At 44.8% G+C, this 26,366-nt stretch overlaps 1 protein-coding gene across 1 annotated transcript in view; it reads left to right on the top strand.

Moving 5' to 3' along the window:
• Positions 1–14,361, top strand: part of EIF2B3 (eukaryotic translation initiation factor 2B subunit gamma) — a 93,299-nt gene extending 78,938 nt beyond the window's left edge. Inside the window, 1 exon segment of the mRNA XM_086617396.1 lies at positions 14,250–14,361. Within this exon segment, the coding sequence (XP_086473522.1) occupies positions 14,250–14,361 (112 nt within the window).
• Positions 14,362–26,366: the final 12,005 nt, after the last annotated feature.

Raw genomic sequence — 26,366 nt, 5'->3', positions numbered from 1 at the left:
TCTGGGAAACAATGTCATCCCTAGTGACCCTCAATGAAAACAATGTAGCCACCATTGAGAGAAAACCCTCATAGTCCCAGGGGTTTACCCCCTTTAGCTGCACACTGTGTGGTTACTGCACACTGATGCACTGGAGTCAAGTTTGTACTTATTCCTCTCCAGCCAGAATTAAGGCTATGGACCGTGGAGCTTTTTTTTTCAAAGCATACTGTAATTCGTATTGTGTAGATCTGCACAGATACTGAGCTGACAAAGTATTTCTTGTTGCATCATGGTAAGTCTTAAGATTAGAGGGGCACAAAGTCATGCCTACACAGGCAGCGAGATACAGAAATTCTCTAGCTGCTGAGTTTTGTTGAAAGAAGTCTTGCTTGTAACTTTAGTGAAGAATTTCTATGTATTTTGACCGTCTTTCATAACTTTGATTAAATCCGATAGATTTTTGTTAAAATGCTAATGATTCTTACATATATTGATGGATGCATTTGCAACAAGTGGATAAATTATATGTGGTTTTGCTTTAAACCACCCACAATGGACAACTTCTCTTTACAAACATCTCCCAAGTGTCTCTAAAATAACTCAGGCTTTATCTAATCACCGACGTCAGAAAACATCTTAGACTTCAATTGTAAAGTCAGTATACGTTGGCTGATATGGGTCAACATGAGCCTAATAAAGTGCCTTAACAGATCTAATTTATTCTTTGTTGCATAGCAAATGGCTGACAAGTCAATTTTAACACCATCTAAGGTATTGTGTATTAGAAACTTCCGGTATTGCACTGAGAAGTGGATTAAAACTGTGTCATTTAAAGAATATACATTTTAATGCTGACATAAGCAGCTCCACCAAACTAATGGATTACTGTATTAATTCCCTAGTCAAAAGTGAGTGGTAACGGAAGGCTTGTCCCAGCAGTGTTCATGCAATAATACCAACTTGAAGCAGTAGGCTGAGAAGACTGCAGTATGGCACATATTATGGAAAAGATGAAGCTGTTTAGATAACCCAGAGAAGAAAGAAGGATGGGGTAAATAATTTCTACAAGTCAGGAGACTGGGAAGAACCAAATACAAAAATTGCTCTGCATTCTAAATTAATTTATCAAGAGCTATGATTATACATGGCACTGCCTTGGTAATTCCCTTACCACTTAAATCACCTCTAGCTTCTCTGGGTTGAATCTTTTTTTTTTTTTTTTTTTTTCTTTTTTTTTTCCCCATCTCAGCTGCAAAAGTGATCAGCAGCTTCAGTTCACTATTTCAATATCGAAAAAAAAATCACAAAACAACAAAAAAAAACAGATAAAAATATTTATCTCTTGATGGTTTTCCACAGGATTTGAGGATCCTGTGCCGTAGTTCCTGCGGCTTCCAGATTCACATTATACCTCCAAACCAGAAAAAGGTTTTGAATAGCCTCACCGCATTTGATACCAGCTTCTGAAATGGATAACTAGATCCTTTCTGGGCAAATGGGAACACCACAAGGTGCTTGGAACAAAACTAGGTTCCTATTGTTAGGCTGTGGTTGGCTCATTATTGGAGAAACATAGGTTGTGACCTAGATGATGATGACCTTTACAACTGAATGGATCAAGGAACTGGGGTTAGCTTGGACAGTGCCATTATATACTATTTGCAAATTATGATCCATTCTCCAGTGATGGCTGGTGTGTTTGATACTCTGGAGGACCGGTAGCAGAGTTTTTTGTTTTCTCTGGTGTGCAAGGCTTCTGTTACATTATATGTCTCCTGTGAAGTGATTTGAGTAGATATGAATCCCCCCTTAGAAGAGATTACAGGGGATTAAAGTAACACAGGCAAAATAATTGGTAGTCCTTCCTTAATGTGTTTCCCACTGTGCAACTAATTCTTCCATCAATGAGACAATAAAATAGCGAAGATTACATATGTGCTGAATGATGGACATACTTGACCAAGCTGGGAGGGACGTAATTTACACAACAGCACAAGTGCTGAGAGATGCTGACTGTCCAGGTGACAGCCTGCAGTGGGGAAACGGTTCTTGTTTCCCTCTGGACGGCTCCCCAGAGCTCAGTGACAAATGACTGCACTGAGTTAAATAGTTGGAGAAAATCTACTCATCGAGCTGAAATTATAGGTCACTTGAAAACTTTGTATATCTCAGTGCTCCTGCAGTAGCTGTATGTGTCCTCAGGCTCTGTAGTAGCTTGGGGCCACCCCTTCTGTTTGTTCTGTTTGCGTTAGAGGTGGTGCAGTACAACAAGGTCCCTGGCTTGCTGTGTCTTTGGTGCAGGTGTCCCCTCATTATAGCTGTCTTGCAAAGGAGCAATCTCTAACACTGGCAGATAGACTGAAGCTGGTTATGTAGGGAGATTGTGCCATTTGCAAATGAAAAGTGATGACTCTGATAGATTTACCACCCCCTGCCGCAATGAGCAAGACTGGCAAACTGGTAACAACAAATGAGGAGAAAGCTGAGGTACTCAACAGCTTTTTTGCTTCAGTCTTCACTGGCAATCTCTCTTCCCACACCTTTTGAGTGGATGACCACAAGGCAGGGACAGGGGGAGCAGAGTCCCTCCCACTGTAAGAGAAGAACAGATTTCTGACCAACGGGAGAACTCGAACGTTCATAATGAGATGAGATGCATCCCAGAGTCCTGAGGGAATTGGCCGATGTAGTTGCCAAGCCACTCTCTGTGATGTTTGAAAAGTCACGGCAGTCAGGTGAAGTCCCTGGTGACTGGAAAAAGGGAAACATTGCACCCATTTTTAAAAAGGGTGGAAAGGAGGACCCTGGGAACTACCAACCTGTCAGCCTCACCTCTGTGCCTGGGAAGATCATGGAACAGATCCTCCTAGAAGTTATGCTAAGGCACATGGAGGACAGGGAGGTGATTCGAGACAGCCAACATGGCTTCACCAAGGGCGTGTCCTGCCTGATCAACCTGATGGCCTTCTATAATGAAGTGATTACATACCCTGGTTTCAGTGGACAAGGGAAGGGCTGTGGGTGTCATCTATCTGGACTTCTGTAAGGCTTTTGACATAGTTTCCCACAACATCCTTCTCTCTAAATTGGAGACATATGGATTTGATGGGTGGACTGTTTGGTGGATGAGGAATTGGTTGGATGGTTGCATCCAGAGGATAGTGGTCAATGGCTCAATGTTCCAGATGGAGATTGGTGACAAGTGGTGTCCCTCAGGGGTCTGTATTGGGACCAGTACTGTTTAATATCTTCATCAATGACATAGACAGGGGGATTGAGTGCACCCTTGGTAAGTTTGCAGGTGACACCAAGCTGAGTGGTGTGGTTGACATGCCTGAGGGATGGGATGCCATCCAGAGGGATCTGGACAGGCTCAAAAAGTGGGCGCATGTGAACCTCATGAGGTTCAACAAGGCCAAGTGCAAGGTCCTGCACCTGGGTTAGGGCAACTGCTGGTATCAAGACAGGCTAGGGGATGAAGAGTTTGAGAGCGGAGAAGGACTTGGGGGTACTGGTGGATGGAAGGCTGGACATGAGCTGGCAATGTGCACTCACAGGCCAGAAAGCCAACCATATCCTTGGCTGCATCAAAAGAAGTGTGGCCGGTAGGTCAAGGGAGGTGATTCTGACCCTCTACTCTGCTCTAGTGAGACCTCACCTGTAGTACTGTGTTCAACTCTGGAGCCCTCAGCACAGGAAAGACATGGACCTGTTGGAGTAGGTCCAGAGGAGGGCCAAAAATTGATCAGAGGGATGGAACACCTCTCCTATGAAGAAAGGCTGGGAGCGTTGGGGTTGTTCAGCCTGGAGAAGAGGCTCTGAGGAGACGTTATTGCGGCCTTTCAATACTTAAAGGTGGCTTATAAGAATGGGGACAAACTTTATAGGGCCTGCTGTGTTAGGACAAGGAGTAATGATTTTAAACTAAAAGAGGGTAGATTTAGACTAAATATAAGGAAGAAATTCTTTACAATGATGGTGGTGAAACACTGGAACAGGTTGCCCAGAGAGATGATAGATGCCTCATCCCTAGAAGTGTTCAAGGTCAGGTTGGACAGGGCTCTGAGCACCTGATCTAGTTGAAGATGTCCCTCCTTATTGCAGGGAGGTTGGACTAGATGACCTTTAAAGTGCCTTTCCAACCCAAACTATCCTATGATTCTAACTCCACCCTGATCTCTTCATAGAACAGAAATTACTGCTGTTGGAGCTTGCAGACAATCTCGCAATAAATTATGCTTACTTGAGTGTGATAACTGTGTTTCATTTGGTATACTTAGGTACACTTAGCTTCCTTGAAATGAGACCTAGATATGGATGGATTAATTTAGTTTCAGGTTCCTGTTTTGGCTTTTGTTTTGGCAGTTGGTCATTGGTTTACTGTTTTGGTGGTGGTGTTTTTTTTTCAAAGATTGGCTTTATTTTTACCAGTCTTGTAGTTTTACTTAGTTTGTTCTGGCAGCTGGAACGTCAAGTTGCTCTGGTCATACAGAACCTTGTGCCGGAGTGTTCTGAGCATTACAAGTAATATTAACAGGAAAAGCATGTTGAATCCTTTATTCCATCCCTGCAGATAAAGATTTTGAAATCTCGTTTGTTAATAAAACTGTCTCAATGTATACACTTACTGAAAGGAGCTGGGCCATTTTGTCATGTGCACAGTATATCCTTCTTCCTTGGTCGTGGAAAATGAATGTTTCCCTGGGAAAGATTCAAGAGATGGGACTGTAGTAGAGAAAAAAAACCCTGATCTTTGGACTACTTAGAGGTTAGTTGAGGAGGCAAGCATGAAAACTCGGATAAACATTGAGTCCACAGTGAGCCATGCTTTGAAACAGTCTTGTTGACATGCTGGTAGTCAGTACCATAGGGGCTCTGGGGCAGATGTAGTCTCTGAAATGAAGTATTTTGCTGCTTTTCTTTTTTCAAGGAAATACAAAGCATTCTGCTTCAAATGATGTTTTATGGAAATCATAAATCCACTGCTGTCATTATCAGAGGGGGTGACAGCAGGACACAAATGGCCCAAGATTTGCATCAAGATTTCACCTTCACAGCTACGAAGTACCAGATCGTAGCAGAGTAACCAAGGAAGCTCGACCTGTCTCACCTATAATTTTATTAGAAAAACTACTCTTTGGGGATGATTGGTTTTGGACAATGGAAAAGATAATTGAAATGTCTGGACATCTGCCTGGCACAGGCCAGAGAATTTTAGGCAGTACCTGCCAAGTTGAACTCAGCAGCTGTTGACTTTAGAAGATGGCGATCTTCATTTGGAAGTCAGGAACAATTTGAAGTCTATTGACCACCTTGGGAAGCTGTTCCAATGTTCATTTTCATCTCCCTATTTCCATTTGTAATGTATAGAGACACATCTCCATTCCTGAGTGTTTTACAGTCTGCAGTCAAAGATGTTTTGTGTGGCACAGGGGCTTGCCAGCACAGGTGCAATTTATGGGATGTAGAATCAGGCAGGTACTGATATTTACGTTGCTGACAGTTAACAGTTCTCTGACTAGAACTCTGCAAGGTTTCCCCTGCAATTGTACAATGGTGTCTTTATCCTGGTGTCCGTCATGTGGATATACTTCGACGTGATGTCTCAAAAGATTCCTCACCATTGAACTCCTCAAGCTATATCCCAAACTGGGAATAGCAGTGGGAGAAGGAGAGGGTTCCTTCCAGAAGGGAGTTTGTGGCAGACAGTTGCCAGATAGCCAGATGCAGTGGGCAGTCTTAGTTCAGGAATTGTAAAACTAGGCTTGCAGATGTGACAGAGGTTGTCGGGTGTGTGTGCGCGCAGGGGCAGGAACTATTGAACAATAACCTCGTCTCCTTGCTGCGTTTGGAAAGCTTACAGTGTGTTTTTGGAACTACATAAAAACGTACTACCCAAAAAGAACTGCTGAAGTTCCCCATATGACATGCTGCTAAGGTTACCTTTTGGAAAGGGAAGAGGTTAAAAAGACAAGCAGATATGTTTTGTGTTAGGCTGCAGGTGATGGCAGCAAACTGCAGAGCGTTGCAGCATCAGGGAACATGGAATGCAAGGGAGGTGACGAAGAGCACTGCGGGTTACAAAAACTGCAGGAAGGTGATGTGGATATTGAGGACAGAGGGAAAGTTAAGACAAGTCCCACGGGGAGATGTGGTAAACCCTGGGGAGTTCTGACTGGGCAGAAAGAATTAAAAATTTCTATGAAAGACTAAAGTACGCAGATTTGTGGAGGAAGGACTGACATCAAAAATGTTACGTCAGCCAAAACTAGCATCTTCCTTGTTCAATCATATATATGAAGACAGAAAGTTATGTGCTGGATTTTGTTGAAGGTGTTCTGGCTACCTGTGTGAAAAGTAGATGGCACAGATGCTGTAGTGTTACTCAGCGCGGGGACGGGAGAGAGACCACATGTGACTGGTTAAAGGCTACTCTAGTTTACCACATGTCTCCAATTTATTGCTACTTTCTATGAGAAAATGTACAAAGGAAGAAAACAACAAGCAAGCCGAGCTGGATTGACTACTAACTGCAGATTGATTGTGAAGTTTATTGGTTGTTTCCTCAATAGTGCCAAATCAGCACCTGATGTAGAAACAGTCAGCGGTTTGAAGAAAGTTCTAATTAAAACCAGGATGGAATTGAGCATTTATAGGGGTTCAGCACATAAGTAGTCTTTTTCCCCTTGGATAATGGCAGTACAAAAGAATGATCCTATTGCCAAGGCAACATTTGTTGAAATTGTAAAATATATTTTACAGTACGTTCCCTCATGAGAAGGAATGAGGAGATGGTGTTCCCAGCACCATAGCTTGCAAAGCTGGAAATAAAGATTGGCTTATGCTGGGATTCCCAAACAGTTTGTATTGTGAACCGTTTTTTAAGATGGCTGTTGTCTTCTGGACACTTTATCTCACAGTACCAGTTGCCCCCTGCCCTATGCTAGCCCTAGAAAGAAGAATGAGTTTAGAATAGATTCTGCAGAAAGCACATGAAAAGTGAGAACTTGATTCAGAAAAAGCACATGCTCAGCTTAAATATGGATAAAGTTTGTATATGGATAAACTATATCACAGATATGGATAAACATGAATGTATGAAGAAAGCTAGGTATAGTCTTTGCCTGTAAAAAGGGCTCTTATTTTTCTTCATTACATAGCAATTATGTTCTGTCTTTTCTGTCACACCTCTTGATTTTAAACTGTAAACATTTTTGCTCAGGAACTATAATTTTCATTCTAGTATTTAATTCAATGCACATGCTGTATAAGATACTGAATAGAGACTGTATAAGATACTGAATAGAGACAACCTCTGGCTGCCAGAGTTTGCTTTCAGGAAGATAAATTGAAGAAGAGAGGGCAAACTAGGAAACCAGTGAGCAGGAAGTGGTTGAGCTACTTGCAGGGCTAGTTTTCAGTTACTTTCAACTGAAGTCAAATTTGACTGTCTCTAATATATTTAGGATATTTCTCATATAGTATCTGTTATCTTGTGAATATCTGAACCAGTATTACTAGCAGCTCCTCAAAAAAACACTTTTTTTCTGGCTAGCTTCCTGATACATCAGTCTGTCTTCAATAAATCACCTTTCGCTAATCTCAGATGCAGATGTTTCCCTGATAGTGCAGGGAGCTCTTCCCAGTTTTCCAAACATCTTGTACATCAAATGTTGAACTTAAAGCACAGATCAGCTCTGAAAAGTGGTATTTTAAAACACGTCTCGTTCTGCTCATCTGCTTCTTCAGGTGGCCAGGGTTATATCTGACTTCAGAGCTATAAATAAGCTTCTGCCTCCTGCTAGCCACATGGGTCTAATCGAAGAGTATGGAGATTTTTCACAAGCAACTGATCGCTGTTGGGTTTTGGTGGGAATCTGGGTGTGAGTGTCTCTGGTGTTCTTGAAAATCTTCACCAACCTGGCAATGGAAAAGGAAGAAGTTATCACATTGTGCCAGAATCATGCCTGTAAGGGGACCGTGGGGTTGAACAAGTTCAGCTTGGCTCTAAGAAGGCTCACTTTGTAAGGGTGACATTTAGAAAATCCTTTTCCTTGTCAACCTAGCCCATACGATACAGAAGCTGATTTAGCCAATAATGTTCTATGGAGGGCTACAGCTCTCAACCCAGAATTGCCCTTGAAAAACTCCAGAGAAAGTGTCTTTCTGTCTTTCTACTGTGTGTGCCAGCTTCCCTGCTCAGTCTGACTATGCCAGCTAGCGAGAAACTAAAGCAAACCTGGAGATGGGAGTGAACATTCTGCTCTGTTACCTTCACATAGATATCGAGAGCTTTTCCCAGGCATCAGCTGAGTGTCTGTAAAATCGTGCAGGATGTGGCCCTCCCACTCTGCAAAGGAGAATCCAGAGGGAGGTCAATTTTCCTGCATGTGGGGTGTAAAACTCCTTGCAGCGTACTTTCGCTGAAGCGTGCAAAACCGACCTTGCAGCTACATAAAAGGCCACCAATTTGTTTGTTCCAAGATCAGCTGGATTTAACTGAAGTTTCAGAGGTGAGGCACAACCTTCCAGGCGACCTCCCCCAGCAGCCTAAGTTTCACTTAATAAAACACATTAAGGTAGGTTTGAGGCAATCTTTTAAGGTCAGTTGAACTTTCACTGGAAAATACGAGTGCTGGCAAGTATATGCAATATGTAATGCAAAATGTTTAGGGGGTGGGGAAGACGTGTAAAGGAGCCATACCACAGTGATGAGCTTGGCTAGAAAAGAGACATGAAACAAGTTCCTTAGTGAAAACACCCTCAGAGACGGGTGAAGAATTTAGGGGGGTTGGTAGAATGTTTTTGTTACCCCCAAGGGGAAAAACAGGAGATCAAAGCCCAAATTCACTTAAGAATGCTTGCTTTGAAACGTATCTATAAATTATAGCACATACTGCTGGCATCTATTGTAGTCTTTGGTATTTACTTGAGTGTATAACGTGAGATTCCGAGTGCCCTGAGTTCACTTGTTAGTGTGTAAAAGCGTGTTGGTGTAAAAATGTATTGGTGTGTAAAGCGTGTTGGTGAAGGCAACATTTCGGGTTCTCAAGTTTCCTAGTAGTGTTTTTGCCTCTTCCCTGTTTTCCCATGGTCTTTGCACCTAACCCCTGTGATTATGTGTGCCAGCCACCAACTCACGAGCTAAAGGGGGACTGACTCCTTGAGGGGTTACTGGTAGGTTTTAGAGCTCTACCTGCCTCCTTGCCACCTCTCAGTGTTATTAAGGTGCCTGTTGTAGCTGTTATCTTCTTGGTCAGGGCAGAATGGGATGTTGCTCCCAGGGGAATCCACAGCTGTTACCCCTCAGTCAGCAAAGTAGCTGCCAAGGCATGTCACCCTTTGGTTTTAACTCCTGAATCAGTCTCTCCGTTTCGTAGCTCATCCGGAGGAGCAGGAGACCCGACTTCTTGGCATGGCAGTGCATGACCGACAGGCTCTCCTAAGCTTTGTGCTCCAGGCTCTTTCTTCCTGTGAGTGTATAGTTTTAAGCATTGCATTTTAGACACCTCATTTGCTTTGCTGCCCAACAGAGATTATGTCGGGGTTTTGGCACAATTGGATTAAACTTGCAGACCTGGATAACTTCCATTGGCATTTCAGGAGATTTGCTGTAAGGCAAACCTGTGACATTCATACCTTCCTAAGCTTGCACAACTAGGGCGAGAGCTGCAGTTGAGGTCTTGACCTCAGTTACTTAAGCCCCTTTCTCCCAGGAACGTTCATCACTTTAATCACAGAGTCCTAAATAATCAGTGGGTAGCCTGTAATTAGGGGGTTGTGTCTTGGACTCCTGCAGCCTGCTCCCTGTGTGCTGAGCGCTGCGTATTTTGATTTCCCGTTCCCCCAAAGGATGTTTGATCTCAGATTTACACTTTAGAAAATTAAGAAGGGTACGGCTCCTCGGTCCCCTGGCAATCTTCCTGCTTTCAGTGGTAGAAGCCTTGCTTTTCCTAAGTATCTCAGTGCTGCGGCGATTGACACACTTGATTTAAGAGTTTGATTTATAGACTGATACTCAGGCTGAAAGTCAGCAGTTCCAGGGCTGCGTAAATCAGCCTGTCTCTGGGACTAATACTTCCTTATTTATAATTTCGACAGGAGATGGAATTCTTTCTCGATTCTTTACATTTCTTTCAGATGTAATCGACCACCCTGTCCTTCGGTTTAAAGCTATGCAACTTTGCCACAAATAGAGGGAGGGGAAAGTAAGCCGAGTCCAGGAATTGCTGTGTTATAAAAGCTCCATATTGTATGCTCTTGGACTTTGCTTTCTCCCAGCTTCCTTCAAGCCCACACAAGAGATGGACTTGAGGTTTTTTGGCTTTCTTCCCCTCCCCCCTCCCTCAATACATAGGCTGACCTTTTAGAAAAATAAATAAAAGATAAAGAAGGACCTGGAATGTTGCAGAATGTGTGTACATTTTGCTCTCTGTTGTTTTCTGCTGGGATTAGTTGTTTACAATGGGGGAGAGAGGGAGGGCAGAGGAAGGGAGGTCTGTGGCCTTAACTGAAATTAGTGGCATTTCAGAGTGATCTTGTTAGGTGGTCTGCAGTTTAAAGACCTAAATCCTTGTAATCCCCCCCATGCCTCCTTGGCCACTACTCCTTTTGCTCTTGTTCTCTCACTTTCAAAAAAAAAAAACACCCCAAAGTCAGCCCCTCTGTCTTTCAGACAGGCGCGTAACATACACCCATGCACGCATGCACAGACACAAGATGTACATGCACACTCTCTCTCATATGCTTCCATTCGCACGTTGTACCTGTATAACAAATTAATGTCTTAGCTACATCTGTTCCCACTACAGGACTGGGCTTGTAAAATGTTCTTTCTAGAATGCAGACGCACACTGAATATTTTTATTTATTTTCTGACAAACACCCAGCTGCCAGACTTTCAGTTTGTGATTACACTTAAAACAAATTCAAATTGAAATTTCAGCCATAAATCAAATGCCCCAAATTAGTTCCTCTTGTGGGTTTGAACATGCTCTTTGGATTTTAAGGTCAGAAGATATCCGTTTTCACTGTGCTGAAAAGTTTAAAAATATACTACATTTTCGGGAAAAAAAATATGGTTTGCATTATAAAGCAGTACATCAAACGTGCGTGTATGTGCACACACAACAGTGTCGGTGAAGCTGGATGCTGTTGGAGCACCTTTGAGGACTAATAGCAGCTAATTGTTAAGCAAGGCAGGGACCGTGGTGGCTGTTTAGCCAAGGAGAATACAGCAGTGCGCCCTGAGATGTGATATTTACCCTGTAAGAGAATAAAAGTTTATTCCTTACTCTTCAACTTAAAAAAATAGTAAAAATTAAATAAACACACAAAATATTTCTCTTGGCAGACTTTATAACATACTTTTTTTTTAAAAAAAAAAAGGCATTTACAAGTGGTTTCAAAATGGCTGTGTTACATCTGTCAGCGGGTGAAGGGAACACCCACAAATTGTGTTTTTATCTCTTGAAGTTTTGTTCCACTTGAGCAATAAAAGCCGGATTCGCTGCTGGTTTGTGTGATTGGAGTAATCTGAGCGCTGAGTATGGTTTTAAAACTTCTGCAGTTGCTTGGGTTTGTAAGTTTTAAGAAACTCCTGGGGTGGCGGAGTTCTTGGGTTTTGTTTTACCCTGGCACCAGGGAAGGGTTGGTTTGCAAGCACCTGGCACCGGCAAGTTCGTCTTGGTTCCCTGGCCTGTCTCTCCCAACAAATGGCTTGGCAAGAACCCCCCTTATCTTTGATGTTAATGTCATCAGCAGTTTCTTGGTTACAATGCTGTTCTTTCTCCGGCAGTTGAAAAATATCTCCAAGTAGGCTCTGAACACACATCCAGTATTCTCCAGCCTGAACTCCAGACCGACAGCTTAAATCTCCTCTCTGTTGGGGAATGTCCTCCTGCGTGAGGATAATGCCGAGAGGTGTAGTGTACTCACGGCTGCTCTCCTCCCCAGAAGAAGTGATAGATGGTGGGAACCTAAAAGTTTGCAAGGAAAAGCTCTCATCTGACTGGCTGGAAGTGATGGAGGAGGACGTATTTTGGAGTGTGCATTCTGGATGGGAGCCATTTCAGTGGGAAACGAGCAACCTCTCCCATCGCCTTCACTAGTCCTGTTGAAAACAAAGTCGGGATGGCAGCGGTGGGCAGTCCTCCCTCCACTAATTCATTGCCTAGCCCAGCTGCAAATAACGAGCGCTCTCACTCTCAGCGACCGCTGTTGCACAAGAGGATGGCCTGATCTGCTGCGCGAGCACACAACGCTATTGGAAAGGAAGCAGATCATGACAGTGTGAGAGCAAAGGCAGGCAGGGGTCTGCTGTGTATCTTTGCCGCTTTTTATCTTATTAACATGTTAGTAAAAACCTTGCCAAGGCAACCTGAGCTGGTTACTTGTAGCATAATTGCTCATATTGCCTTCTTATAGGTCAGGCAAGGGGGAGTTTAAGTGAGTTAAAAGAATAATTGTTCAGAGGGGACAGTGTGTTCAAGGGGGGTCGTAACTGCTAACCACTGCAGCAGAGGTCCACTTTTACTGCTTTTACTCCTGCAGAATTAATGCTAGGTTTGTGGGGCAGATGGTTTCTGCTCTGACTCATGCAAGCAACAGAATTGTAATATGTTTAATGGCAAATTCTGTATTCTAGATAATAGTGATGCATGAGGAGAAAAATACTAGGAATTAATTTTAGGATCAATGGTCTGGAATGAGCTTTGATGTTCCTCTCTTCTCCTGAGAACCACAGCCAGCTAGCCATCCATTTAATACAGAATTGAGGCTCAGGGTTTTGACCTGATACCAAAACCCCTCTGTGCTGTCAGTTCAGGCTCCAGGGTAACAATCCTGTCCGCAAGCCAGCCTGGTGGTGCAGTGCAGCTGTGTTTCACTAGTGCAGTGAGTAGCGGTGGCGCCTGTGACCAAGGTGGGGAATGGCTGCAGGTCATTAAACTGCGGAACTTGCCACGCAGAATGCCACTGAAGCCAAAAACTTCAGACAGGATCAGCTGTTCGACTGAGGATAGCAAGAATATCCACAACTGTTGTAATTAATATTAGCAGAAATACTGGGGAGAAGATACAAAATGCCATGGTTCACAGTAGGATTAATATGGGGGAGCAGATTACCTGTATCTCTCTGGCGTTATATATCTCACTTATACCTTCCTCCCGATCAGCTGGTTTTGATGGACATTAGACTTAGTATTTTTAGACATTTCTCAACTGGGTGCCTTCAAATTTTCTGTCCTTCAATGACTTCTACTGATCTTTGCATATGTGAAAATAAGGAAACAAATCATTTGCATCGTAGTTATTTTTTTCTCTGTAGCTTTGAAAGAAATTACATTTAATACCATTTATTACTACTCATGATGCTGAGTGAACAGCATTTCAGGACACATCATGGATACTAGTAGAGATTCACAACTTCCGTTTTACTGCATGGAGGGGCTCAGACCGATGCAGTACGTCTCTCAGCAGAGGAGTTACAAAGCCAGCACTTGGACTCTGAACTTCTTTCCTATCTGGACAATCAGATCAGCAGATTTGAAAGCTCGTTATCACAGATTCAAATGCATTTTGGAAGAAAGTGACTTTTGCTAAAGTTCCATCCTGTGTAGCATTTCAGACTTTGTGGTGTCAAAGGCTATGCGAGCGTGAAGATATCCAAGGCAGGCAGAGCAAATCCAGTATGGGTTTCATTGGTTTAGTACTGCAGAGTAATCATGACTGGGCGCTTGAATGTAACATGAACAAAGCCAACGAGCTGAGGTATTGATCTGCCCCTTCTTGCCACCCTTTTCTAGTGCCTCGCAAGCTGGAACATATGAAACTTCTCAGCAAAATTCACAGGGAAGGACTGGGTTGCTGCTCCTCTTTTTAACCGGGGAGCTGAGCAGAGAAGCCACCCCTGCAGTTACCCAGACTGTCTGTGGAAAATATGAGACTTGATCCAGGTCCCAGGTCCTAGGCCAGTGTCCTGCCTATGAAATCCTCTGGACGGATTTATTCTGTTAAGGAAACATAGAAGAAAGCTGTTCTAACAGGAGGTAAAACTGTAAACTCTTTTTTGCAAATTCATTCTGACAGCTAGCATTTCAGTTTTTCCAGCAACTGGGTGTGAGGATCAGGAGAAGAATAGTGGTGTTCTTGAGAAAAGAGCAGAACTGAACCTACTTACAAGATCATTAGATATTCCAGTGGATACCTGTGTTTTGTACCTGTCATTTTAAATTATTTTCTTGCTTTACTTTGTGTTTATGTTGTAGGTGCTGTCTTCAGGGCAGTGTTGTTTGTCATAACGCTGTGATAGAAAAGGGTGCAGACATCAAAGACTGTTTGATTGGAAGCGATCAGAGGCTGGAAGCCAAAGGTAAGTAGAGGAGCTGTATTTACAGTGCATTTGTAATCATTTTGAGAATTTCTTCCTCGAGATTTTACTCCTGCTTCTTCAAGAAGTGCCAGTTAACAGTGGCAGCTCTACAGTGTGGTATCCTATAATATTAGGATTTGTTTTTCATGGAAAGTACAGCTTCTTGGCATAAGAATAGTTCAGGGACTTCCTCCTCTGAAGTTGGCAGAAAAGCTCTGCTGTTGTTATAAAAAACAAGATTGGGTGCTGAGACAGTCTTTTCCCGGAGACCACAATTAGATCATCCTGAAGTTGTCCTCAGCAGAAGGAGCCATTATTTTGACTAGTAATCTTTGTCAGTGTCAGGGCCAATGCAGTCAAATTATTGATCACACAGACATCCTTCTCTTTGTAGATGGTACCAACCCATGGTGCCAGTGTGCTCCCATTCATCTTGCTCCAAGCAAAAGCTCAAGGTGGAACATCATACTAGGAGCTGCTGTGCTCAGTACTAAATACCAGGGCAGCTATGTTCAGAGCTGCTTTACTGCTATGAAATGCTATTTTGGGGCTTCAGAGAGGTTACAACTCCATGGCCCTCATTTGGGCAAAGTTAAGCCATCCAGTGGAAGTGTTGGTGGAGAGGGCTCGGTGGTAACCGCCTGAGTGGAACTGTTGATTTCCTGCCCTAAGAGATAATGGGCAGGAAATGGCTGTCTCAGTGACTGCATCCCAAGCAGAGGGCTTTTTAATGAATATTTATAGTTGGGGTTTGGCAAATCCTTGCTCTAGGGTGTGGACTGAGGACAAAAGTGAGTTCTTTTGCAGGCTCCATGTGAAGTTATTTAGTCAGATCAGGATTGTTTGCTCGCTTTGTCTTTATGGGTGGATTCCCAGTTGTAAGTGTCCTAACACAGAGCAGGGTTTGCACTTAACATAGTATAGCTTAACCTATTGTCAGCTATGCATACGACAAATTTTCCTTTAAATTGAAACTAAAAGTAAAAAAGACTTACGAAAACAAATTATTGATCTTGCAGTTGCAAGTCTTGCATAGTGCAGGAGACACACAGTGAATATTCCATGCACTGTGGTCTCGGTCCCTGTATACCAGAATCTGTGCCTACTCATGGCTTTACCCATCGCATCGGTCTGAATCAGTGGCCCTTGCGGGCTTCATTGCTCCCCTGTCACTGAAGATTTGCACTGTTCATCATGCTCCATCTGTGTCCTCCCCTGAGCACAGAATCATAGAATCATTTGAGTTGGAAAAGACCTTTAAGATCATTGAGTCCAACCATAAACTAACACTGCCAAGTCCACCACTAAACCATGTCCCTAAGTGCCACTTCTACACATCTGCATGAATCACTAGGAGACCTGAACCAGGTTGTGTTTGGTTGTTAACCTGCAGTGTGAACTATAAGGAGACGAGGTGTAAATTTAGCTAATATTTTAGGACATAGGAATATGTTTGATTTCTTTAGTAGATTATATCAAACAGAAATATCACTCTTTGACCTCACTCACATCTGCTTCAGCAGTCTCTTCCAGGTTGCAGATCCTAGTCTAGTTGATCTTAGTATGGAAACCGTTCTTTCTTCTTGATAGTCCTTGTCATCATGTTTTTCAGGGTCTGTAGATGTATTTGCAGGGAGCGTAACAGAGCTGTAACCTGTGGTTCATTTGCCTATTCTTGTAGAGTCTACTGCTCACCTCTCCAAAGCTTAAACTCACTTCTTAATGAGTCTGTGGGCCCTCTAGTTAAACTGTTCAGAAATGTATGATTGACGTTAGCAAAGACACGTTCAGGTAGATTATGAATATGCCATCATGCTGAGCAAGAAAAAATAATAAAACCTCAGTTCATTTCCCTGCCTCAGTTTCCTAACTGTTCTGGAATTTCTTTGGGCTAGGGGTCAGGTTCTCCTCGGTGGTCTGGGATCTGTCTGCAAAGTTCATGACTTATTTCCTGAACTGTGGAGTCTTTCCAGCCTAGCATGTCTCTTCTGACCTTGGCTGGTCCCATAGTAAACTGGGCCCTCTCTTTTTTGCTGTGAAAGCATGCCATGACTTCCTTTCCCCTGCCCAAGACTTCCTGTGTCTTGTGCCAAGCTTTTGGTGTGGCCCTGTAGGTCTGTTTCCATATTCCCCCTTTCATCAAGACTTTGGCTGTGCTGTTCTGTTTGGTAATTTTTCCTTCTTCAAACTCGAGCCTCCACGGCCAGGTTAGAAAAAAACTAGTTCTCTTGGGTTGGAGCCACCTTTTGTTGCAAGCTGATCACACTTCAGCAGACGTAAGCGGTAGCAGCTGGCTGTTGACTCTAGTCTGGGAGTTACATGCTAGAAACCTCCTCAGCAAACCTGCATACACCTTCCCAGAAACATTAAAAAAAAAAAAAATACAGCAGTCTCTTATTCCAAAGTATCAGCCAGGATTCATCAAAGGTAGAAATATCCCTGCATCATCCTGCACAGCCTCACACAAATCTTACAGTTGACTTTGCTGCAGAACTGGCTGTGTGCTCCCTGCTCTGCCGTATGAGTCCTGGCCACACTGCCCAGGTGGCTCGTGGTACAAGGGCTCTTTGAGCCAGTGGTGCACTGACCTCCTTTCATAAAATGAACTCCAGTTGCCTGCAAGGAGGATGGCAGGAGAACAGCTACCACAAATGACAGGCAAACGTAACTCAAACCAGCTCTCATCCTTTTCCTTCTGCAGAAGAATATGGGCATATTTAGGGTGGTCCAAATGGTCCAGCTGGGAGTAATGGGATTGAATTAAACACAATTTAAGTTGGCTATCTGGAATGTTTTCTTAACGATGTGGTCTGGTAGGCTGTGGGATATTCTCCCTGGGGACATGGTGGGAGACCTCATCACTTAATAATGGGCTTGGCAAAGCTCTGGACACCTAAACAGAGGGAACACTCCAACACTGGTTACTGGGGTAGATCAGATGCAGCCTACTATTTTCAAACTGAAAAGAAAGTTAGAGACACAGGAGGGCCAGGTAGCTGTTAGCAATGACATCTCAGTCCTGCGTTGACTTCAGCACTATCACAGCGCAGGCCAGAGATGGTTCTTTTAAGCGCCTCTGTTAAAGTCAAGGTATGGAGTTTTATCAAACTCTTGGATTTGCAAGGCATGCCTCCTGAGAGCCATACTATTCTCTTCCTACTGCTTTTATTACGAAGCTTAGGAAGCACCCACTTTCCTTCCTCTGATACTTTAATTTAAGGAATTTGCTACAGAGAATTAACAGATGGGCTTTGTGAAAGCTACCTCAAGCAGGTAGCAGTTTGAAAAACATGTTGGTACCTAGGAAAAAGAAGGTAGTTATTAAGGGGATAAGAAATGTCAGGCAGCAGTTCTGAAAGAACTTAATTGCACAGAGCATTCAGTCACTGTTTCGAAGACAGTTATTAGGATCATACTCCAGCCTTTTTGATGAACCAATTTTTAAAGAGGAGCTCAAAAGCGGCATGTGCTCATTGAAGGAGGGCACTAGAGAGAGGGAGTGCTGGTGATGGGCCAGACGAGGAGTCTGATGAGCCCTAGAGTCAGTGAGTACAATTCCCAAAGGAGTCTCTAGGCCAGATTCAGGAGGGAGTACGTTCTACATCTGGTATAGGTTAGCCAGGAAGAGGCATGTACAGTAAAGCAGCCTGTAACACCAAGAACAGATGCGGTAAAGACACACACATAGGACAGAACTAGCAAACTGGATGTAAAACTCACCACCTTCTCCCTTGCCTTCACCTCTGTTGTCGTTGGGGCAGGGATATTTGGTGTTACGGAGCCAGTGTTGTTTGGGATCACCTTGAATCACTGCACACCCAAAAAGTGCATTACAGCGGTGTTGTTGCCACAAAGCGTATGTTCAGAAAGGGAAAAAATACCAGCATTCAGGATGCCGATGTAATCTTAGCTCGGTATCCTGGTACATACTTAGTAGTAGCATTACTTCTGTGATCAGGCTGTAGACTAAAACTTCCCTGTGCTTGTTCCTGTGCAGTTTTTATGCTACTATATATTTTTATTTTCCTTGGTGCCCTGATGCAGTCAACACCCAGAATGAGTAGTGCTTGCTGAACGCAAGGGTTTTCCGTATTTCTCATTTTCCTGTCTTTTTTCAGTTTGTGTCTGGAACCTTAAATACTGTACACTATGCAAGAGACAGGTCCTTCCTTCCTACGGCTTTTCTGCAACGTTCTTCATCTGAATGCTTCACAACTGTTAATAACCTCATTTTTGCCTCCTCAGTATGAACATTGTTAGTATTGCGTCCTATTTTACAGAGACCTGAGAGACAGGGGGATTCCGATCATGTGCCCATTCATTTGGACTGGCCAGCTTAAGTGCTGAAGTTGCATTTACATGTGGCATTTCCTAGCTATTACAGACTTGACATTTTAGCCTTAGCATCTTCTTGTAAATGTTGGGAGGGAAGGTTCAGTCCACTGGAAAAAAAACAGTTTTATTATATGAGACGATGTTGACCCTTGCATGGATCATTAGCAGTGTCAGAAACTTGAACTCCATTGTACAGCTTTCTGCTGCTTCAGCTGATGGGAACTGATAGTAGTGGGTCATCTTCCTTAAGGGCAGCTGGATCTGCAATGAGACAAGAGAAACTTTTTGCCAGGAGGTTTCATGGATGCGTCGGCAGCCCTGAGATCCACTCCTGGTGCTGGGAGGAGAAGGCTGTAGTCACTGCAGGCTTTACTGCTCCTGCCCCCAGTATCAGCCATTGGGCCCCAACTACATCACCTATGTCCCATCTGATCCTGACTCCTGCTTCACAGCTCCGTGCTATGGCTTTGTCCCAGGATCAGACTCATCCCCTTCCTAGACTTCTCTGTTTTTTCCTCTAGTCTTTCTCCCATGGAGATTCTTATTTTCTCTCTTACTTGCTTATTCACAGACACCCACCTGACAACTCCTCTGGTCTGACCGTACCTACTATTTCCAGTTCCCTTGCCTAAGTCTCATGATGCATTTCCCCTCTGGCACTCGCCCCAACTGCTTTGAGTGAGACTGCATCCCCTTCCGTACCGCCGTCGTGCCCGGGCAGAATCATTCTTGGTACAGGAGGGAAGCAGTTCTGTGTGGAGTGCTGCACTGGTCCATAGAGCAGGGATACGAGCAAGGGGGAAGCCCTGCCTTCCTCCTGCTCTTCCATGGTTTGAGAGTGCTCACTGCAGACAGAGTCTCTGGAGCTTTTAGCTGCCCTCCTGAGAACATGTGCAAACTGAGATTTTTTTTTCCAGAGGCTTATCACATAGCCAAAACTGTGTGGTTTTTCACAAGAACAGAAAAAGGCACATATCCAGTAAGGACTGGCTCCCGTTTCCAATCATTTTCCAAGTCCTGTTCCAAGCTTGGAGTCCTAGGACTTCTCAATGAAACAGAGTAAGATTTTTTATTTTAATGAGAGCCAAAGAGCACATTTTTCTCTAATATCATCCTCGGAAGGCAGGTACAGTTTATGAAACTTCCACATATGAATGGATGACTGCTCGTGAGGGTACTTTGCCCCAGCCAAGACTTAGCAGGATAGGGACAGGAGGAACTGAGGGACTTTCTGATGCTTTCGCTGCATTCAATTAGGGACAAGCATCTGCTCTTCCAAGATGCTGAGTACCTCCTGGTGAAGTCTTCAGGAACTGAAAACACTTAGCATGACACAAGGTCGGGATCAGAAAGCATGCTGCAGTGCAGATGGGAGTTACAAAAGCTTGCGAAGAACAGACACAGACTAAACAGTGCACACATGTATATTGTGCACTGGGGTGCAAGATGAGCTGGCGATGATGTAGGAATGGTGTAAATTCATAGCAAAACTGAGCAGTCCATATGATTTGTTCCCTGAAGTAGTTTAACTACTGAGCGTCCTTGATGAAGATACTAGTTGGCAGTTAAAACAGGCATCTCTTAAATAGTTTTCATTTTTCTTTCAGGGACTATGCAGTGACTACATTTCTAGCTGATCCTAATAAGCCTCTTTTCCAAGTTGTATAAAAATGGTTTATGAGTTCTGACCTTAGCAGTGGCATAAAACTTCCCTAGAATATCCATCCAGTGACACTTTGTCCTTCCCTCTGCCGCTGGGGACTGTCACACTTGTGCACACTGTCATTCCCAATCAAGGAAGTTCAGGCTTCCTGCGTGAGCGGGTTAAACGAGCTGCCACATACGCAGCATGTTGATTGTGAAGTCTGCCCATAGGCAGCAGTTCGTAACCTTGTGGAAATATTTTTACATGCTCCATGCAGAGAAAATAACCACTTGTGCTCTGCTAGAGCTCAGACACATGAAAGAGCCAGGAAGAACACCGCAATGGATGCTGAGAAAGGAAAGGGACCTCTACTCGCATCCGGTGCAGTGGGCACCAGCGTCCAGACAAATACGGCATCTCTGCCACCTTAGGAGGAAGTGTGGATAGAGTCTTTTAGGCTGACGTTTCTGAGAACCCTGCTCGTGTTTCTGTGAGGTGGTGATACCTCGTGGGAGCACATCAATCGGTACAATCCAGTTCCTTTCTTAAAACACTTTGCTAGGACTCTATCCCAATAGTAGGACTCCAAGTATGTCCCCCAAGGAGATTGCTATCTTAGTCACATCCTCAGCTCTTGGTCTCCTTTTCCCTTGACTAACCTTCCTCCTAAGACCCTGACTGATGACTTTCCCATACACCTCTCTTTCCAGTTCCTTCACTACCCCAGTCCATCTGCTCCAAGCCACAGTAAATTCATCTCTCTTTGGGCACTGAATTCAGTGTTGCCTTTACCTTTACGCTCCCAAGACAAATCTACTCCCTAGATGGCTTTAAGGGCAAATGGGTTAATACTGGCTGAACTCTGAGAAAAGCCTCAGCTGGACCAGGTGAGTACCAGCACTGTGCACTGGCCATTGCTGGGGATGGGTGTAAGGCAGCAGTGAGATCTCTACTGCCCACCTGTTCCGTGGGCCGGAGGCCCCAGCTGTGGACCAGAGCTGATCTGTCTGAAGCTACCGCCAGCCCCGTTCACCCCAGGGGTGAGCTGCACATCCCACCTCTGGGCTGGGGCACCCTGCTCATGGGGAGCATCGTTCCCGGACAGCCTCAGACTCGGCTGAAGGCTGCACAGCAGGGCTGACGCAGCAGCGCTTGGGAGAACTCTGTGGGAGACTCCTGGCCTTTGGGGCCACAGCGTGGTCACCCCTGATCTCCAGCGGTTGCGTAAGTAAGCCTGGCTGGGGAGAGAGCAGGCCTGGAAAGCCCCACTGCTCTGTAAACACAAACAAATCGGCCCCCATCACCTGCTTCCCTTCTTTATCTCTACATGTAATTTAAAACACCCTCCAGCCTCCCAAAGTCAAGCTTCAGCTGCTTCCCATCCCCTTAAGCCCGTTTAGTTCCTCTCCCCCCACCAACCAAGCTGCTTTTCCAGGGCCAACCATCACTGCAGAGACAAGTTGCTCTTCTCTCCCGCTCTCTGATCCTTTCTGTCCTGGGTGAATGTGGTAGGAACCACCCACAGCGTGTTTTCGTGCATGCGTTTCTGCAGCCACCCCTCCCCCCCGCCTAGTTTTTTAAGTTAAACTATCTCTTGCTTTAAAGAGAGCAAATACACAGCAGTGGCTTTCATCACTGCTGTATAATAGAGCAGTAATTCTGTGCCAGGGACTGTTTTCTATTTTATTTTAAAGGGTTTATAAAACAGTGTATGTAATTGAGTGAGTAAACTGAACGTTTTCTGGAGCCCCTGAGGGCTGGAACTTCGTGGTGGTCCTGGGCCTAGGCCCTAACCTTTTTTTTTCTCTCTCTCTTTTTTTTTCTCCCCCTTCCCTTTCCCCTCCTCCTTTACAACCCAGCGTTGCCACCAGCAGCAGCAACAGCAATCTGTCTGGGGCTAATTGAGCAAACAACAAGGAGATGCTTTCACATGGCTTTTAAAGGAATGCTCCAGCATCCCCTTTCTGTAAGCAGCTCGGCAGGAACCTGCCAGAAAGGCTGGGGAGCGCAGGGTCCCCGGCCCCCGGCCCGCCGGTGGGGTTTATGCTGGGCTGCCCAGTCATTTCCGCCCCTCTGTTTATTTGCATTACAATTTGTTTTTAGCCAAGCACCGAAAGCTGCTCTGCTCCCCAGCTCTCTAGCTCTCCTTGCCTTGTGCTTATGCTTTTAAGGGGCTCGTGTACAGTATGTGTAAACAAATGTCTTCCAAAGCAGGAACACATATATAACGAGTGACAGGTTTTTGATTTACGCTCAGTAAAATCTCCGTGGACGCTCGGTTCAAGCACCCAGGCTGACTTCAGGCTGGGCTGCGTCAGCAAGTTGAAGCGAAGTGCTAATCAGGAGGTTGAATGTGTTGATCAGCTCTGGATTTGCTTAGCACCAGATGCTCCCAATCTGAGAAGATCTAGTTGAACATGATTTAAGGTTGTGGAGTCCAACTCTAAGGCTTTCTGAAAGTCCTTTCTCTAATCCCTCTTCTTTCTCTGTGGGCTGAATGCATCTGTAACCCTGCCAGTGTCAGATAAAAGGCAGCCTGGTAAGAAATCCCTAATGGAGAGCTGGGGAAGGAGAAGGGAGCTGAACAGCTAAGCATGTGAGGTACTTCTCCCTCCTCGCCCAGAGTTTCAGGCAGAGTTTCTGCATGAACTGAGCTTGCTGGTACCAGCCAGAGCCACTGGCAACTGGCAGCCACGGCTGATAATGAAACACTATCTGCAACTCGACTCCCTGGCACACACAGTGGAGTCTGAATTCCCTTCCCTCGGCAAGGAGGGCTTTGGGAAGGGAAGAGGGAAGCAGGGTGAATCCTTATCTGCCTATCGCATCCCCTGGAGGTGCGGAATCGGGCTTTGTTTCTAGCAAAACCATTCCCTTTATCGCTTAAAAACTTTCTCGAGATTTGAGGCAGGCACATTCATGTGTTTTCTTTTAGCCTGTACAAGGAGAAACGAGTTTGGTGGTTTCATGCGAGTCTCTGAGGTAGCAGTGGCACATCGGGAAGGCTATGTGTGACCGCTTCAGAGAATGCGGGCTACACAGATCAAGGAGGAGAACGAAACAGGAAGAGGGATGTGAGATGAGGGAATGCGTGCTCGGATTTCCCATGTGGATTGGGCTACTTGAACTCCCTAAACTCACTGCTGCCTCAGTTTCCCCATCTGTAAAATGGGAATACTCTTATTCGCCCACTCTCGAAAAGCATTTTGAACTCATCAGGTGTAAAGTGCAAGATACCATAAAGCAGCTATAAGCATGTCAATGCAAAATGCAAACAGGTGGTACCACCTCTGCAACGAAGTATGTGACAGGACCCACCCCAGCTCTGCAAGTTTAGGACAGTGCAGGATGCTGTCTGAAATGAAGCAAGAAGTTCCTTATTAGAAAGTATTGCTACAGATAACCTATATATAGAACCATAAATTGACATGGCTCTTTATAAGCCTGGATGAAGGCGTGTTTAATCTGCAGAGGCATAACGTAATTACTCTCACTGGATGGTAGCCAGGGTCTTATTCACATCACAGAAATCAACATGATAGGTAGTCTGCTTGGAGGAGGTTCAGGAATGGAGTCACAGGAGTTGCTACAGGGCTTGTTTGAGATGTATTGGGAAAGTTGTTGGGGGTGAGGAATGTTATAGCAAGAAGTGCTGCAGGTTGGTTTTGAGGTACCTTGGCAAAGCTGTGTGGGGTCCAGGACGGGAGGAGAGAGGTGCTGAAGGCTGGACTTGGGGCTATTGGCAGAGCTGTGCTGGAGAGGTTGTGTGGTGATACCTACATCACACTTGCACCTGGCACTTGTACAGTCAGTCCCTCATTTTCCTGAGCACTGCATCCACCTCTGCTTGTCCTGCCCAAAGTGCTGGAGATTGGGCTCCACGTTCCAACTTCAAGCTCCGAGATGTTGGCATGAGGCTCCAGGATTAATTATTATCAGTTGTCACTAAATACCCTAAGCGAAGAGCTAAGTGACTCGATCTGATGCTGAAGGTGAGAAGCAACTCCTTGATCTCCTTATTCTTGTCTTCACAAAAGGTCTCTGAAAGGGAGTCATGTGGCTAACCCGGCTCTGTCCTCCAGGCTGAGACGACAGCAGGATCCATACAATTGTGAGGTTGAGGTTGAGTTTGTAGTGGGAAAGTATCTTGCCACAGTCCAAAACTCCTTGAAGTTTATAGAGCAGTTTTTGATTTTTGATCAAACATTTTCTGGAGCAATGGTTTGCAAAGGTAATGTTGTGAATTTTAAACCAAGAGAAGCATCGTGTTGGCCTGGCCAGTTTGGGGATTGCCTGGAATTTCTTCATTTAGCCAAGGGTGGCATGTTTGTTGTTTTGCAGTAGTCTTGCAAAATCTGCTCCCCTGAGGGGAGGAGTTTTACGTGAGTAAATAGAACAAAACTCCCTATTTCCATCATCCTTGGCTGTCCACCTGCGCTGCTGTGTAAGGTGCGGAAGACAACACAGTCAGTGTATCCAGGCACCTCACAGGCCTTCATGCTTTATCCCAGGCTCCAGAGCTGATTGTTATTCCTAATGTGCAGAAGGGGAGCTGGAAAGCCCAGGGGCATGGGTCAAACCACCTGAGCTCCACCTGAATAGGTGTCCAGCTCCCAGAGAGCAATTTACATTCACCGCCTCCCCCCACAGTACCCTGAGGACACCCACTTTGAGCACTCTGGCTTTGTGTCACGCTCCCAGGCCACATGCTTGGGTTTTTTAGGCACTGGGCTTTCAGTTGCGTGGTTTTATTATTTTGGCTTTAGATCCCTTATTTGCAGTCCTTCCCTGACAAGCTGCTTTTGCATTTTAAAGGGAAGGCTCTTTCAGTACAGTGCATTAACAGTGCTGGGGCAGGGACTGGCACGTTAATGTGTCCACCGGGGCTGTGCAGAGCTCCTGGGAACAGGCGAAGGAGTGACCTTCTAGAAATTGCCCTTCCAACAAATTTGCTCCATAGGAGTCGGAGGTGGGCTGACCACCATTACCCTCAGAGATGATAACTGTGCTCAGAGATCTTGCTTCACACAGATACTTTTGGAGAGGCTCCATCCAGATTTTCTTGAATCCAGGAGGGAGAAGTCAGGTTTAAATTTAAAAAAAAAAAAAAAAAAAAAAAAAGCCCTTCTTTTTTAAGCTGCCAAGGTTGAGTTGGGATTGCTGAGAGGATCTCACGCTGCCTCGGTGATGGCCCTCCAATGCTGAGCAGCCCCTCTCCTCCCCAGTCTCTGTGCAGTTTGAGGGCACAGAGCACACTTTAGGGCTGGGGAGGATTACCGATCCTTAATTTTGTCAGTTCTCCATGTTAGATGTCGACGGTTCTTTGCCTCAACCTAGGTGTACACCTGTCAGCAACAGCTGTGACTTCCGTCGGGCCTCTCTTGTTTAGTAGTGACACATACATGTGAAAACTCTCATTAGAGAAACCTCCTGATGTTTAGTCAGTTGTTTAGGCTTTTGCCATGTGTGTGGGATACTGCTGGAGAGACGCTGGAGTCCAAAGAAAGGCAGCGAATCCGTGTTCGAGTTCCCCAGAATCTGCTTTTCTCATTTGTTTTAAAGTTGCAGATTTGAAAAATGCAAAGTCTGAAGCGCTGCTGCAAAACTCAATTCCTCTTCGTTTCCTCCCTCTCTCTTTTCAGCCAAACATGCTAATGAAGTCATTGTGGGCACCGAACAGCTGATGGAGATATAACCCGAGTAAGTTTTAAAGATGATTTTATGGAAGCCAGCAACAGAACCAGATGTTCAAGCATCGTAAGATCATCCGTACAGATCAGTACTGGCACGGTTTACCCTGTCATTTCTGCTTTCCTGTTCAGCTTTATATTTATGTCTTAATAAAGAAGTATTTACAGAGTGATGTGTCCGTCAGCCCCTCCCCCCTCATTGGGATGCACGCTGGTTTGTGCCGGGTAATATCGGTTCCTGCGCGCCCGGCGAACGCACTGTACTTTTCCAGCAGAAGGGAGAGCGGGGACCACACAGACTGTGCCCACTCCAAAGAATGACTTAGCCGCCCTCCCTGCGATG

This window comes from Tauraco erythrolophus, chromosome 10 (genome assembly GCF_009769465.1).
Source record: "Tauraco erythrolophus isolate bTauEry1 chromosome 10, bTauEry1.pri, whole genome shotgun sequence".
NCBI lineage: Eukaryota > Metazoa > Chordata > Aves > Musophagiformes > Musophagidae > Tauraco > Tauraco erythrolophus.
The sequence above is the reverse complement of the archived record's forward strand: the minus strand, read 5'-3'. Positions and strand labels throughout refer to the sequence as shown.